Below are 16,564 nucleotides of genomic sequence, written 5' to 3' on the forward strand. Positions count from 1 at the left end.
AAACAAGGCAGCCCATGATGGGTATGGAGGCCAAGGAAGGGCAAGAGTTGGAGGTTGTCTTAAATCATAACCTAAGCACTGGGCCTCCTAAGCCCGCCTGCAGGGCTGCACCTAGGTGTTCAGCCGGGACTAACACTTCAGGGTCCATCCCACATGGGCAATCCAGTTTTTGAAAGCCATCCTAGGCAGACTCTCTGTGGCATGCCTCCCACCCCAGACCTCTGGCTCTAAGCCCCTGTCCTTGCTCTAGGAGCTGTCCCAAAGCCTTTCTGCTTTTGGCAGGGCTGGGGGCTTTTGCCTACAACTCCATGGGAATGTGGACCAGTTTAACCACATTTCTCTGGAACCCTGTCTTATGGAGTGAGAAAATACCAAACTGGATGATAACCAGACATGCCGAGTGGGGGGAGAGAAAAGTAACTTACACCTCTCTAGCCTTGGAATTCGATGGGATTTTAATGTTAATGACGAGTTGAATCAAGTGGTGACCCACTGTGACCCCAGTTCTATGCCTCTGTGCTGTTGAATTCCAACTCTTCCTGTCCCCATGGTATAAATAGCCTCCTTCACCATCCTTCACCGTCTGTCAGTAACCGGGATAATGAGCTGGTGAAGGGTTAGGAAGGGTAAGGGAAGCGGATGTTGCACCCGGGCAGGTGGGAGGGAGCTGCCGAAGGGTCTGACAGTTAGGTGTTAGGAGTTGTCAAAGAGCAGAAGGAACAGGACTTCGTATGGACTGTCACTAATACACACACACACACACACACACACACACTCACACACACACTCATACACACACACACTGACACACTTTCACACACACACAGTCTGATAACTCTTGGAGATACAGGGAAAACTCTAGACATCTGCCCAGGATCTAAGACAGAGGCCGAAGTCATTTGATTTAGCTATTAAGGAAGCAATGACCTGAAGCCTAGAAGACTTGGGCCCATCAGGGTTACAGGACTGTGCAGTCATTTGTTCTGTTTCCCATGGAGGGAAACAGGAATCCCAAGGAATCCCACTGGGTTCCTGCTCTTCGGACCCATCCCATCACCCCAGTCTGTCCAGTTCCCTCTGTCCCACTGATATCACCCCGGGCTTCAGCCTCGTCCCCTTACCTGGACCAGGTGGGAGCCTCTGAAGTGTCTTCCTGGCTCCAATTCACCTGCAGAGAACCACACTCGCCTTCTGAAAACTGGGGTCTGACACCCCTCACTCAGCCCCTGCAGTGGCACCGTGACTGCAGCTCCAAACCCCTCGTCAGAATCCAAGTCCCTCACCGACACGGCCCAAACTCTCCTCCCCAGTCCTGATCCCCACGCCCCTTCCATCTCTCTGCTTAAGACCATGTGGGAAACTCTTCAAGTCCAAAACACGCCTTGTGGGTTTTTTCCTCCCAGTCCTTAACTTAAAGGAACCACATGGATCCTAGGAGACCCAACGCAAATGCTGCTTCCTTCAAGATGCCTTCCCTAGTCATTCTCCAACTGTGTGACTGATCCCAAACTTTAGCAGGCATTCTAATCACCTGGGGGTTTGTTAAAATGCAGTGTGCCTCAGTCGGTCTGGAGTGGGCCTGAGAGTCTGCATTTCTAACAAGCTTCCAGTGAGGTCATACTGGAGTCCAGGAACAAAACTGGTATGGCAAAGTGAACACCCTGCACAATTCAAGTGGAATTTATCACATACAACCTTGCCTTACAAATATGCAAACATGTGCCTTAGCTTCCTTTCTGGAATGAAAATTCTTTGAGAGCAGGGAACTACAGAAGAGACAGTTTTGTTTTTTAAGAGGTAAGAAATGTTTTAAATATTTATTTACTTATTTGACTGTCCCAGATCTTAGTTGCTGCAGGCAGGATCTAGTTCCCGGACCAGGGATTGAACCTGGGATAGAACATCACAATCAAACTGCTGTAAACTAAAGACAGATATCTTTTTGTCTGAGACAAAAAGACACACTGCATTCAAACGAGTAAAATTAAGTCTGATGACTAACTTTTAGAAACCAGAGAACCATGCAATGAAAACTTTAAAGGGTTGAAAGGGAAATAAAAATCTTACCAAACTAGAATTCTTTATTTAGCAAAAATATCTTTCAGAGATAAAGGTGAAATAACAATGGTTTTCATGATCTACACTTCTCTATATGTCCCTACCAGAAATAGTAAAGGGATTTCTTTGGGTTAAAGAAGTAATGATCCCTGAGCTTCCCTGGTGTCCACTGGTTAAGCTCTCAGTGCAGGGGTCATGGGTTTGATCCCGTGTCAGGGAACTAGGATCCCACAAAGATTCCACATGCCACACATTGCAGCCTAAATAAATAAAGCTATGAAGGAAAAGAAAAAAGTTATCCAAGATGGAAACACAGACTTGCTGACAAGGATGAAGAGCCCTGGAAAGGGTCAGTGTGTGAATAAATATCATTATATATTGACTAATGTGTAAAACAATGATAAAAATGTCTTATAGGGCTTATAACATAGGTAGATGTAAAATACACTAAAGCAATGGCACAGATGCTGGAAAAGTGTTCAATTAGGTCAAGCTGTGAGAGTGTTTATGCCCTGTATTTGAAGTGGGGGAAGGATTCATGTGAAGCAGACATGAAAGGAAGGGTGCAGAATGTAATCCCTCAGTGAAACACTCTAAAAGAACATCTAATTGGAGAGTTAGCAGAGAAAAACAATTAAAAAAATATAACTGTGTTAATCCCTCCCCCCCATAAAAAAGGAACAAGGGAGGAATAAAGAAATAAAGTCAGATGGGAGAAATAGAAACTAAACAGCAAGTTTGCTGATTTAAGCTCAACTATGTAAGTAACTATATTACATTTAAATGATCTGAATATTCCAGTTAAAGATAATCTGACTGGTTTATTAAAACTATATTAAAAATCTTAATATTGAATTCAGAAAGGTTGAAAATAAAAAGGCAAAGATATACCACAACAATCCCAATAAAAAAGAAAGTTGGTATAGTTATAGTAACATCAGATAAAATAGACATGAAGGTAATAAGTATTACTAGACATAAGGAGATGCTGTTGTTTGGTCTCTAAGTCATGTGTGACTCCTTTGTAACCCCATGGACTGTAGCCCGCCAGGCTCCTCTGTCCAGGAGTCTCCAGGCAAGAATATTGGAGTGGATTGCCATTTCCTTCTCCAGGGGATTTTTCCAACCAGGAATCGAACCCAAGTCTCCTGTGTCTCCTGCATTGGCAGAAGGATTCTTTACTACTGAGCTACCTGGGAAACCCAATATGAGGAGAGACATCATTTCAACAAGAGGATTCAACAATCCTAAATTTCTAAGAAATGAATACTTCAAAACATGTAAAGCAGGAATTAACAAAACTGAAAAGATAGGTAATCACACTGTAATACCTCTCTCAGTACCTTAGAGACAAAATCAAAATCCATAGGGATATGGAACATCCGAAAAACATGATTAGCCAACCTGGTCTAATCGATACCTGTAGGATATTCCATCCAAATATGGCAGAATATTCATTCCTTACAAGCATATGTGAGCATTTGCCAAATCGAACATATGTTTGGGCAAAAATCAAGTCTTACTAATTTTAAACATTGGAGTCATACAGAGTATGTTCTGTGACCATGGTGAAATTATAATAGCAATCAGTAGTAGAAAGGCAACAAGGAAATCCCCAAGTTTTAAGAAATTAAGCAATAGATTTCTAAATAAATCATGGGTAAAAGAACAAATCACAATAGGAATTAAAAAATAAGTTTGACTGTACAATAATGAAAGTATGACACCAGAAAAATTATGTGATACAGTTAAGTAGTACTTAGAGGAATTTTTATAACTTTAAATGCCTAGCTTAGAAAAAGTTGAAATATCAATGATCTAAGTGTCTGTCTCACAACAGAAAAAGGCAAAAATTGAACTCAAAGTGCAAGGGAGGAAAACCTAGAGATAAGAGCAGAAGTACATGAAATTTTAAAAAGATGTAAACTGAGGGGGAAAAAAGTGAAAAGTTACCAAAAATTAACTCGAAATGAATCAAAGACCTATACATAAGAGCTAAAACTATAAAACTTTCAGAAGAAAACAAAGGAAAACCTTCATGACATTGGATTTGGCAATGATTTCTTGAATATGGACACCAAAGCACAGATAAAAGAAAAAATAGATGTCCAAGTGGGAGGGGACATGGGTAAACCTATGGCTGGTTCATATTGATGTTTGATAGAAACCAAGGCAATACTGTAAAGCAATTATCCTTCAATTAAAAATAAATAAATTTAAGAAAAAGAAAAAATAGATAAATTAGACTACATTAAAATCGAAAACTGTGCATCAAAAAGCACAATCAACAGAGTAAAATGCAACCCACAGAACAGGAGAAAAATATTTGCAATACATATATCTGATAGGGGGTTAACATACAAAATATATAAAGAACTAGCAGTTGAGAGACTTAAATAGATATTTCTACAAAGAATAAAACAAATAATCAATAAGCACATGAAAGACTGTTCAATATCACTAATCATTAGGGAAGTTCCCACAATTCGGCAACCACAGAAATAAACTATCTGATTTTTAAAAAATGATCAAAAGGACTTCCCTGGTGGTTCAGTGGTCGAGAATCCGCCTGCCAACACAGGGTACACAGGTTTGATCCTTGGTTCTGGAAGATTCCATGTGCCCTGGGGGTGTCCCTGGGTCACAGCTACTGAAGCCCGTGTGCACCCTAGAGTCCACATGCTCCTCAACAAGAGAAGCCACCCCAGTGAGAAGCCTGTGCACCACAACCAGGGAGGAGACCCCGCTCGCCGCAACTAGAGAAAGCCTGCCTGCAGCAGCAAAGACCCAGCACGGCCAAAAATAAACAAATTAAATTTTCAAAGTTCACAAGCTCTATGTTTCAAAAATGGCTGAAAGACTTGAATAGGCATTACTGCAAAGTATACATAACACAAATGGTCACTTAGTACATGAAAAGATGCTCAACATCACTAATCATTAGGAAACTACAAATCAAAACCACAATGAGATACTACCTTATACATTAGAATGACTATTACAAAAAAACTCAGAAAATAACAAATATTAGCAATAATGTTGAGAAATTGGAACTCTAGCACATTGCTGGTGAAAATGTAAAATGGTGCAGCCACCATGGAATTACAGCAGTGTCTCAAAATAGTAAATATGGAATTACCATATGATCCAGCAATTTCACTTCCGGTTATATATCCAAAAGGAATGAAAGCAGAACTCAACCAGTTATTTGTTCACCTGTCTGTATAGCAGCATTATTCACAGTAGCGAAAAAATAGAAATAGCCCAGATGTCCATCAATGGATGAATGGATAAACAAAATGTGGTGTATATACATAGAGTGGAATGTCATTCAGCCTTAAAAAGGAAGGAAAGTGTGATACATGCTACAACATGGATGAATATTATGCCAAGTGAAATAAGTCAGTCACAAAAGGACAAATACTATGTGATTCCACTTATATGAGATTCTTCCAGTTAGTCAAATTCATAAAGAATAGCAGAACGTAGAGTCCCCCTAGGGACTAGGGGGAAAGGAGGATGGAGAACTATTGTTTAATGGGTACAGAATTTTAGTTTGGGGAGATGAAAAAAGTTCTGGAGATGGATAGTGGTGATGGTTGCACAATGAGGTGAAAGTACTTAAGGCCACTGAATTACATACTTAATATGGTTAAAATGATCAATTTTACATCAGGCATACTCTACCACATTAAAATAAACTTTAAAAAAGAATGTTCAGAGATGCTTAAAGAGCCAAAAACAAAGCAGTTTAAATATCCGTCAACATGTAAATCGATACGTATGCTGTGTAGAAGCATACAGTGGAGTACTATGCAGCAATGAAAAAGAAAACTACTGTGACATACAACAGTACGGCTAAATCTTCCCTGAAGATTCCCTGAATCTTTGAGAAAACTGAACTAAGGAGATGCACTTTACCAACTAAGAAAGACATTCTGTCCCTGTTGGAAATGACTTTATAATAAGCTGCCCCCTTTTTACAATGCTTTAGGGGCAAATACAAGTCCCAAGTCATCTTCTGCTCTTAATATAAGGTACCCAGAAGCCCTAGCCTGACATAACACAGGAAAGGAGCAAACACAGCAGCTAATATCTTCCCATCGATTCCAATTCTCTAGTTCAAGATGCAGGAGAAGTTGTTACTTTCCAACACCAAAGACATTTGTGACTTTAAAACAACAGTCCCATGACACACTCCTTTAAATCCATATCTACAGAGAATGGCCTTTCCCATTCAAAGTCCACATTTTCCCACTGGAGCATCACTGAGATGGAGTCTTTAGGGACTCAGACAATGAGAATGTGTAAACAGCAAGTTTTTGCTGTGGCCTCAGTTTCCACATCCATCTGAATGCATTGAACTCCCTCCTGGAGGATATTATAAGGAAGGCTTGGGTATTTCATAGACGGTTGGAGAGCCTCTTGTTTCGGGTGACATGCCCTAGTCTAGCATTCCAGAAGCACCATTCTTCATGAGAATACAGCCCATAGCCAGGACGTCATGGAAGATTGAGTTTTAAGCACTTACTTTCATCATTAGAAACATTCCCCAGAGATGTGTGGCTGGAATAACGCTTGTTTTCACTTTCGTTGAGACATCTTTCAATCCAGCTCTCTAAAAACGAAAAATAAAGAAAATCACACTGTTGGTGTTTGCAAAGAGACAGGAACATCATCAATGCACTAGATTTAAATGCCCATCAACTTTCATCTGAGATCTGCCCAGACTGGAGTTGGACTCAACATGAAGCCCAGTATGCATCATTGCTGATGAGACTTTGCTGAGTAGCTTGGAGGCAAAACGGTAATTTGAAAGCCCACTTGAGTATTTCTTGGCCAAATTCAATTAATTTTGGAGTATTAGTACCAACTGAGTATCCACTGAGGATTAACTTTCTTCAAAAAGAAGATATTAATACATTCCTGAGAACTAGTTTGTAAAACAAAATTTGGTCAGCTGAATCACTGACGGTTTGGAGACTTGTGAATTAGCAGCAGAACCCTTAATTCAAAAGAAAACAAAAAGAAAAGCAGATACAACCCTGAGGGTTCTGGTTGAAGAGGAGGGCAGGGAACTTGCAGCTTCCTCCACCCCTACTCTGTCAGTGACCCCTGCAGGGGCTCTTCCAAGCCCAGACTGAAAGTCACTGCAGGAGGAGGCTTCAGAAGGTCTGTGATAGTTACCTATTATCTTATTTATTTAAATTTATTTAGTTGGTTCTGCCGGGTCTTAGTTGTGGCACACAGGACCTTCAGTCTTCATTGCGGCATGTGAACTTTTACTTGTGTCGTGTGGGATCTAGTTCCCTGACCAGGGATGGATCCCGGGTCCCCTGCATTGGGAGCATGGCATCTTAGCCACTGGACCACCAGGGAAGTCCCCCCATTAGTTTTAAAACCCAAAGACCATAGGATTTAAGAAAAAAATCCAATTCCAAACACTACAAATGTACTTTCCACAAAGTAGCGTAATGCTTTTTCTATGATCCAGAGCATCCACTATTCATTCATTCATTCATTCAACAGCATCAGCTAAGTACATCAGTTCTGCTACAATGTTTGTTTTGAAACCACAAATGTGTTCAATGCAAGTGATACATTAGGGAACCATTTGCGCCTAGCACAAATTTTCTGTTTGCCTTTGCTTGATTTCATTCTTAGAAAACATGAAGTGAATGTAAAAACTGCACATAGCTGAACTGAGCCCTATAGGAATATGCAAAAGACACACGTGCTCACACCTCAAACATCTACCAGCTTACTTGAGTTTACGGCATGGGTTGTGAGCCACACCTGCCCAGATAGACCATGTTCCACCATTTCACAAAAAACACAAGCTGTGGCCCTACCAAAGTCCACTTCCAAAAGCAAATTTAAGGTCTTTTTCAAGGTCAAGTGCCATACTTATTGTATCTATATGCCTCTTAACCATTTAACATGTGTAAAACTGTGCTTTCCTTTTTATTAGGGTCCTATCTTTTTCCCCATGCGTCGCTGACAAAGTTCTTAAGCGCTGTGCCCCTAGTTTATTATTCCAGTGAATGCTGCACTTTTTGTTGTGCAGTTCTGTAGAATGGTGGTAACTCGGGGGGATGCATATTAGATCTAGAGCAGAACTGATTACACCTATGAATGTGTACTTTTGAGCAGTGCTGTTGCCTGCTGCCTTCTTCATAATACGGGAGCTGGCATTTACTGAACCCCTATTTTAATGTTAACATATTTCATTGAATTCTGACCACAACTCTCTGAAGTAAGGATTTTCATCTCCAGTTTCCCTAGAGAGCAACTGAAGCTTAATCGAGTAATGTGACGCCTCATAATTCAAAGAGCCAAGGAAAAGTTCATTACTTAGTAACATATTGTTATAGGAAACCAGGCTAACAGTGGCTCCTGAGCAATGGAGTGAGGGGAAGGCAAGTGCCAACAGCAGAGAGAAACGTCGGGGTTTGGTGGGTATTGTATGTTTCAACAAACTGCTTTTTTAAAAGCTGCTTCCAAAATTGTAAATAAGTAGCAGAGAAATATCCAAGGAGTGGAACAGGCACCAGCTTGTTAAGAGGATATGGAAATCTGGTATTTCTAAGGAAACAGGGAGTAGCCGAGAGATTCAAAGCATTAAAGCGCTACCCGCTTCCAGACAGCAAATTCACAACGTAGAAACAAACAGCGAGGGATTCAAAGCATGAAAACGCTACCCCCTTCCAGAGAGCAAATTCACAACGTAGAAAGAAACAGCTTGCAAGGGTTTCGGAGCTGTGATGACACAGGGTGGTGTTTGTCATCACATCTTATGCAAAACCACATCTGGATACAAATCTCCAGAATTCTTTTCAGAATTCTCCAGAATGTCTCTCCTCAGATCTTCCAACCCTTTCAAGTCCTGGCACATTTTCCCTGGCAACAGCCGTGGCTGAGGTCAGATGGCATCCCATGAAATTTGCAGTCCCTCCCTCCACCTAACCATACCACCAAAATCAATTTCTATTGTTCGAGCCCAGCCCTTGGTCTCCCTAGCTAGGTATGCACACCTACTCACTCTCACGCGTGTGTGGGCACACACATTCACAAATACACCGCCATTCTCTTTCGTCAGTAAAAGGGAACACTTTCACCCATTTGCCTGTACCAGAATCAGGTTTGTTATCATCGTTGTTACTCCGCAAAAAGGGCCTATTCTTGCAGGTGAGAATCCCCAGCAACTGGAGGGGGAACCCTCTCTGAAGAGCTCACTGCAGCATTCTGGAAAGGAGCTGGCTCTGGTCACCAGGTGGGCCAAGAGATGCAACAACCATCCACAAGAATTCAAGTCAAGAAAGAGCTGTCCTGAGGGCAGTCCCTCTCCCCCACACTGCCCAACCCCAACCCTGGAGAGAGATGAAAGCAAGGTTACAGGAGGGAGAGAGAGGAGAGAGAAGAAATCCCACCAAGTACTCCTTTCCCCCATCCATTGCCCGCACTCAGGACCCTCTGACCCATAGCTTAAGCGTGTATCCACTCTGCTGCCCAGCTTTGCCCCCTGGAGCAGCACAGAGTAGGTCTGGTCTCTGAGGCACGTGTCAGATACAGGAGGAAGCCACATGTCTTCATTGTTTTCTAGTCAAAATGGACCCCACTTGTTTCAGCACTCTCTTGGGAGAAACTGTTCCTCTATTTTTTAGCCATTCAGTTCTCCTGCTTCTGGCATCTTCTATTTAATCAACGTCTGTTTGAACACGTGGGGCTCGGTGAGCGCTGAGGGTTCAGACGGGGTCTAAGCAGTGCTGGGTCTGGCAGAACCATCTAAGCAGTGCCGGGTTGTTCTAGACATGGGGGTTTCCAGAGCCTTCAAAGGTCATGCATTCCAGACTGTATGAACGCAACATTCTGAAAAATCTATAGAGGCCCCAGGCCTTGGAGTCACAGGTGATTTTTGAGGTTTGTCTTCTTCCCTAGGGGGACCCTTAACAGTACCAACTGCAGCTCATGTCTCATAAGTCAGGTTGCTCCACAGGACTGAAAGGCCTCTATTCATCACCTGAAGTAAGCATTACATACTTTAAAACTGTTGATAATGGGTTATGGTTTTACAAAGATCAAGAATTAATCAACCAGAATGACAGGCATATTGAATGTTTAATGAAGCACTGCATTCATCTATCTTATACATTTGTAGATTGTGTGTGTGTGAGCATGCTCAGTCATGTCCCACTCTTTGTGGCCCCATGGACTGTAGACTGCCAGGCTCCTCTGTCCATGGGATTTTCCAGGTAAGAATACTGGAGCGGATTGCCATTCCTTCCTCCAAGGAAACTTCCCAACCCAGGGGTCAAACACTCCTTTCCCGTGTTTTCAGTGTTGGCAAATGGATTCTTTACCACTGAGCCACCTGGGAAGCCCTCATTTGTAGATTAAGTGGCTTAACAAAGGCCACCATATTCTGAGCTTTTATGGGTCAAGCATTATGTAAATGCATTTGGTACACCATAATACATAATCCTCATAACAGTCCTATAAGATAGGTTCTATCAATAAGCCCATTTTAAAGATCAGGAAATTAAGGCTCAGAAAGATTAGATGACTTGTCCAAAGTCATCCAGCTGGTAAGAGGCAGGATTAGCATTCACACTCAGGTCATAACCACAGTGCTGTCTCTCCAAGTGTGCTCTGAGCGCTCCTTATCCCATATCCCATATGGTCTCCAGAACACACTGCCAGTATTGCAACAATGATCACAGTCTGCCTTATATTACAACTTGTGCTAAAACTCAACTTACATATTACAAGTTTTGCTAAGTTCATTTACATGTTTCTTTGCAAGCCTTTGTTTTACATAACAGACTCCACAGTTTAGAACCTAAACATCTTAAGAACACAGTCCATTTTATTTTCTTTCTCTTGACTCTCCACTAGTGCCTGGTATAAAGTTTTTCCCATAGACTGGCCTCAACGAACATTATGTTATTGACATGAATGATATAAAAAAATGCACACTGTGTAAGGAGACATATCCACACGTCTAAAGAATTTCCTGATCGCTTTCTTTTCTACCACATGCAGCATAAAAGGACAACACATCAAAGGCAATTTTCCAAATAAGAATTCAACAAAAATGTATTTTGTCCCATGTAGATCAAGAAGCTGTAGTCAAGTGAGTCTGATATAAACATGAATAAGACTGGTTTCTGCCCTCTAGTTGCCATCAAAAAAACAAGGCGGATGCTCCTCCATCAGCTCATGATTGCTGAGACCCTGTCATTTTTGTTCACCTGTGCCCAGGAGATGCACTGTGCCTGGCTGCACAGATATAGTGTAATAAATATGTTGTTGAATGCATTACTTTTTTGAAAAACAACAGTAAGTTCCTACTATGTGCCAGATACTATGTGAGTTTTTGCATGTGTGCAAAAGTCATAAATTAAAACTCAGGACAATATGATATGATATGTCTTAATATCTATATTTATTGATATGAAAAACAAAAGTTCTCATACTGTGATCAGCACAGCAGTATTGGCGCTGTGCTCTGGGACACTGAAGAAGCTGTTTCACACTTGGATAACCTCCTGTTTCCACCTGCCTCATACTTGATCCATAAAAACCATCTGACCTTTTGAGAAGGACCAGGCTTGCTCTAAGTGTCCAGCAGGATTTACTGATGACTGTGAGCATAGGCTCCTGGGCTGCAAAGCATCCTTTCACCTGACTCATCTGGGATCATGGGCAGGAATGAGGATGCCTCGTAGATTTTTCATCTTACAGGGAGTTTAACCCATATTCCTTAGAGGCCGATCTTCATGCCTCCCCACTTCAGATCAGAGATTTGGAAACCCCAATTTGAAGTGACTTTCTCAAGTTCCTAAAATGAGGCTGAGCAGAGCCTTAAATGGTTATTGGGCTTCCCAGGAGGAAATCTCGCTTCCCTTTGCAGCAGCAGCAAGTAACAATGGGGAAGTAGCTGCACTGGGGGCATGGCACATCCAAGCCCGTCCAAGACTCAGAGCAGGGCTTCACGAACATACATTGGCCTGGCAGGAGGGGCCGACCACGTTGGTTGTCAAAAGGCACATAATCCTTGAAGTTTACAGGGCACCCTGACACGGAGAACCTGATCTGAGCTTCACAGTCAACCTCATGGGACAGAAATTTACACCACGTTACAGATAAGGAATGGCTTCCTCAGTGGCTCAGCGGTAAAGAATTCGCCTGCAATACAGTAGCCAAAGGTTATGTGAGTTCAATTCCTGGGTTGGGAAGATCTCCTGGAGGAGGGCATGGCAACCCACTCCAGTATTCTTGCCTGGAGAATCTCATGGACAGAGGAGCCTGACCGGCCACGAAGAGTCAGACACAACTGAAGCGACTGAGTGCGTAGGCACAGATAAGGAAGCTGCACAGAGCTGTGGCCTGTTGGCAGTGGTGTGGCCAAGGTCACACAGTTCAAAGGCGTTAAAGTCAGAATTCAAACCCACATCTTCAGGCTCCAAAGCTTATGCTTATTCTTCCCACTGCATCCTCCTGGGCATGAGGCAGGAGATAGATGGGCCCCAGGCTGAATAGTTTCTCCCCTGTGGACAGAAACTCCATAACAGCAGGATCATGGAGGAGGCTGGACCCTGCCCAGATAAAAGATAAAAGACCACACATTCCTCATTCTCGAAGACAAGGAGACCTCCCTGACTACACATGCAGAGAAAGGCTCCTTGGAGGTCAAAAAGGGGAAGGGGCACCACCCGTAGTGAGTGATGCCAACCTACCCATAGGTCTCCTCCCCAGAATCCACCTTGGCTAAGAGATGTGCACACACACAGAGGAGGACCCTAAGATACACCCAATACAGACTCAGAACCAGGCAAAGCAAGATGATTGGCCAAAGGAAACCCAGCAGAAGTGCCCCATAAAACCACCACTCTGTCTCCCTGAGCCTACCTGCGTGTCTGTCTGCATGTACCCTTTTTCCTCCTAATAAACACATTACTTGTTTCACTCCTGTCTCTAGGATAGGCCAGGGCCTTGTCACTGGCCACTGGCCCTGGTGGTCTAGTGGCTCGGATTCAGTGCTCTCACTGTCGTGGCCTGACTTCAAACTCTGGCCGGGAACCCCGCTTCAAGACACTGCACCCAAGGCCACCCAAGATCAGGCACAGGCCAGTTGTTCCCTCTCGTCCATCCATCTATTCATTTTGCAAATACTTGTCAGAGGTCTTCAGTGTAAAGTTCTAACAGAAGAAATGAATAGGGACTTCCCCGGTGGTCCAGTGGTTAAGACTCCACACTTCTAGTACAGAGGGCAAGGGTTCGATCCCTGGTCAGGGAACTGAGATCCCACATGTCAGGTGGTGTGGCCAAAAAAAAGAATAAAATAAAATAATTTTAAAAAGAAGAGATGGACAAAAGCTATTTAACAGGAAACCAATATATTACAGCAGGATATTTCTGATGGATGAGGGTCTCAGGACCTGAAAAGATGTTGTTTTCTTATGCATTCTTTTTATGTATTTCCCTCACTCAGCTTAAAACCCAGTATTCAAAAAATTAAGATTGTGTCATCTGATTCCGTCACTTCATGGCAAATAGAGGGGGGAAACAATGGAAACAGTGACAGATTTTATTTTATTGGGCTCCAAAATCACTGCAGATGGTGACTGCAGCCATGAAATTAAAAGATGCCTGCTCCTTGGAAGGAAAGTTATGACAAATCTAGACAGTGTACTAAAAACCAGAGACATCACTGTGCCAACAAAGGTCTATATAGTAAAGCTATGGTTTTTCCAATAGTCATGTACAGATGTGAGAGTTGGACCATAAAGAAGGCTGAGCACCGAATAATTGATGCTTTCAAACTGTGGTGCTGGAGAAGACTCTTGAGAGTCCCTTGGACAGCAAGGAGATCAAACCAGTAAATCCTAAAGGAAATCAACCCTTTATATTTATTTGAGGGACCGAGGCTGAAACTCAAGCTCCAATACTGTGGTTACCTGATACAAAGAGCTGACTCATTGAAAAAGACCCTGACGCTGGAAAAGACTGAAGGCAGGAGGAGAAGGGGACGACAGAGGACCACAGAGGACAAGATGGTTGGATGGTATCATTGACTCAATGGACATGAGTTTGAGCAAGTTCCGGGAGATGGTGAAGGACAGAGAAGCCTGGCGTGCTGCAGTCCATGGGGTCTCAAAGAGGCAGACAGGTCTGAGTCACTGAACAACATCATCTCCCTCCTTCTTAAAAATGTAAATTCTAACAACCCTGAGTATCTTGTTTGGTGCCTCGTCCCCAAGAGCCTGGAGTGGTGTCAAGCACAGAGCTGGCAGTGATGGCTGTGATGAAGTGAATGAAACAAGAGGGAGCAGTGGGCAGGGCATCCTTCCTCGGGGATGAAATCCTTTCTCAGACCTCTGGGAAGAAACAGCACTGGAGCAGAGACTGAATGTGGTGAGGGAGTGAGGACTTCTGAGGTTCTGAGACCTGGGACCACAGAGACAAAGGCTCACAGGTGGATCGTGAGGGATCTGTTTATGGAACCTGTCTATGGCTGATGCAGAGTGACCCCAGGGAGATGGTACAAGATGAAAGAGAAGATAGAGGCAGGCCAGGAAGAATGTGGAGCCAGTGGTGAGAAAAACTAGCTTTCAAAGCCCAGTCCTTCCACTTACTAGCTATGTAACATTGAGGTGGCTCGTGAACCTTTTTAAAGTCCTGCCTCCCAGGTTTCTCCAAAAATTAACTAAAATGACACAGGTGAAGCACTTGGCATGCTGGGCTTGTGGGAAAATGAGGGAAGCATGGTCTCTATCCACCAGATGCTCGCAGCCGTGGGGGGACAGTCAAGCATATACTGAGGGCTTTCCAGGTGGCTCAGTGGTAAAGAATCCACCTGCTAATGCAGGAGATGCAGGTTTGATCTCTGGGTCTGGAAGATTCCCTGAAGATGGAGGAAATGGCAACCCACTCCAGTATTCTTGCCTGGAAAATCCCATGAACAGAGGAGCCTGACGAGCTCTGTTGCAAAGAGTCAGACACACCCGCGGGACTGAGCACACACACACAGCCTTTACTGAGTGCCTGCCCCACGCTGGTCACTCTGCTTTCCCTCTCCTCCTCACAGCAGTTCCGAAACAGAGCCCTGAGCAGCTCCAACGTGTAAGGAGGAAAGAGAGTGTCAGACAAGCCAGGTGAAGTCACCGCTACACGTCTGACCCCAGTGCTGTTGGCTGTCACCCCAGCACCCCGCCTTGCTAAGCCAGCAGGGAACCGGGAGTACGTCTAGATGACAAAAGGGGGCTTCCAGCTCAGCTGGGCTGCTTCACAGAGGGTAGGGGGGAGGGAATTTCACCAGGCCCTTAAAGGGGTCGGCATCCGCCAGAGCAAGGAGGAGAGAAGGGTGTTCTGGGGAAGAGGGCCACCGTCACGGACAAAGGCCCAAAATGGGCTCTGGGAAAGGTGAAGAACCCACTGACCCGTGACCCAAGGCATGGTAGGGGACAAGTGGGGGATTCCGTTAGGAGCAGACTGCAAGGGCCTCACTGCCCCCTCTCCCAGGCCAAGACGCCTGCAGGCAGCTGGGAGCCGGCCATGGTTTTGAAGCAGTGGGGGAATAACACGATGAGCTTTGTTTCTGAGGAACGGGGTGAGAACAGGGAGTTCTTCACTTATGCAATACCTGAGGAAAACGCCGCCTGACTTAGAAAGTGTCACCGGGTTTTAATAGAAGGCGGCATTCATCCTCTTTCTATCAACAGTCTTTTGGGGCGCTGCGCTGGGGCCTATTTTAGGAACGCACTGCTTTAGAAATGCTACATAAAAGAGCTGACAGGCCACACGTGGAGCTACCCAGGGAGGACGGGGCCCCAGGTCCCTCTGGGGGTGCCAGGGCGCACCCTCACGCCCCTCCCCCAGACCCCAGTCATTACCAGTGGACCCGCGCCGCCGGGGCCTGCTCCTGTGCCCCCTCAGGCCAGGATGTGCGTTCCTCTGGCTCATTCTGTCTCGGCCCCTTTGCTCTCTCCCCCGGGGCTCCCCACGGTGGTGACACACAGGTTTGTGTGGGAAGTGGGCCCAGGAGGCAGGCAGCCCTGGCCTCTCCAGGGTGGGGGCGCCTAGGTCAGTGGGTTGCCATGGCGACACCACAGGCCTTGCCCCAGGGGCCGCTGGGTTCCAGGAAGGGGCCCTTGTCCCTGCCTCCAAGGGGCAGCCCCACCCTGGCCCTGCGCTCATTCCATCCCTGGCCCACCTAACAGTGATTTGGCACCGACTGTTTGCCAGGCTCTGAGGCTCTAGTGGGGAACATGCAGCAAGGTCCCTGCTCTCAGGGAGCTTATAATCTGTGGTGGAGACAGAGGAAAACCAATAAACAAGACGACTTACAGCACAGAGTGAAGCCAGGGAACCTAAGATAGAGAAAGATGCGGGCGCGGTTTTAAGGTGCAGGGACCCTGAGGGCCTCTCAGAGGAGGTGATGTTGAAGTGCAAAGGCCTGAGGTGGGAGGGGGCTTGAGGGTGTGAGGAAGAGCTGGGAAACCAG

The 16,564-nt window shown here is 44.6% G+C and overlaps 1 protein-coding gene across 1 annotated transcript in view; it reads right to left on the minus strand.

Annotated features, from left to right (window-relative positions):
* RFX4 (regulatory factor X4) overlaps positions 1-16,023 on the minus strand; it is a 158,940-nt gene extending 142,917 nt beyond the window's left edge. Inside the window, exons 1-2 of the mRNA XM_061125442.1 lie at positions 15,954-16,023; positions 6,590-6,676 (exon numbers count right to left, since the gene is read on the minus strand). Coding sequence (XP_060981425.1) covers positions 6,590-6,676; positions 15,954-16,023 — 157 coding nt within the window. The remainder of the gene's footprint in view (positions 1-6,589; positions 6,677-15,953) is intronic.
* Between the last annotated feature and the right edge of the window lie 541 nt (positions 16,024-16,564).

This window comes from Dama dama, chromosome 22 (assembly GCF_033118175.1).
Source record: "Dama dama isolate Ldn47 chromosome 22, ASM3311817v1, whole genome shotgun sequence".
In the NCBI taxonomy this organism is placed as follows: domain Eukaryota; kingdom Metazoa; phylum Chordata; class Mammalia; order Artiodactyla; family Cervidae; genus Dama; species Dama dama.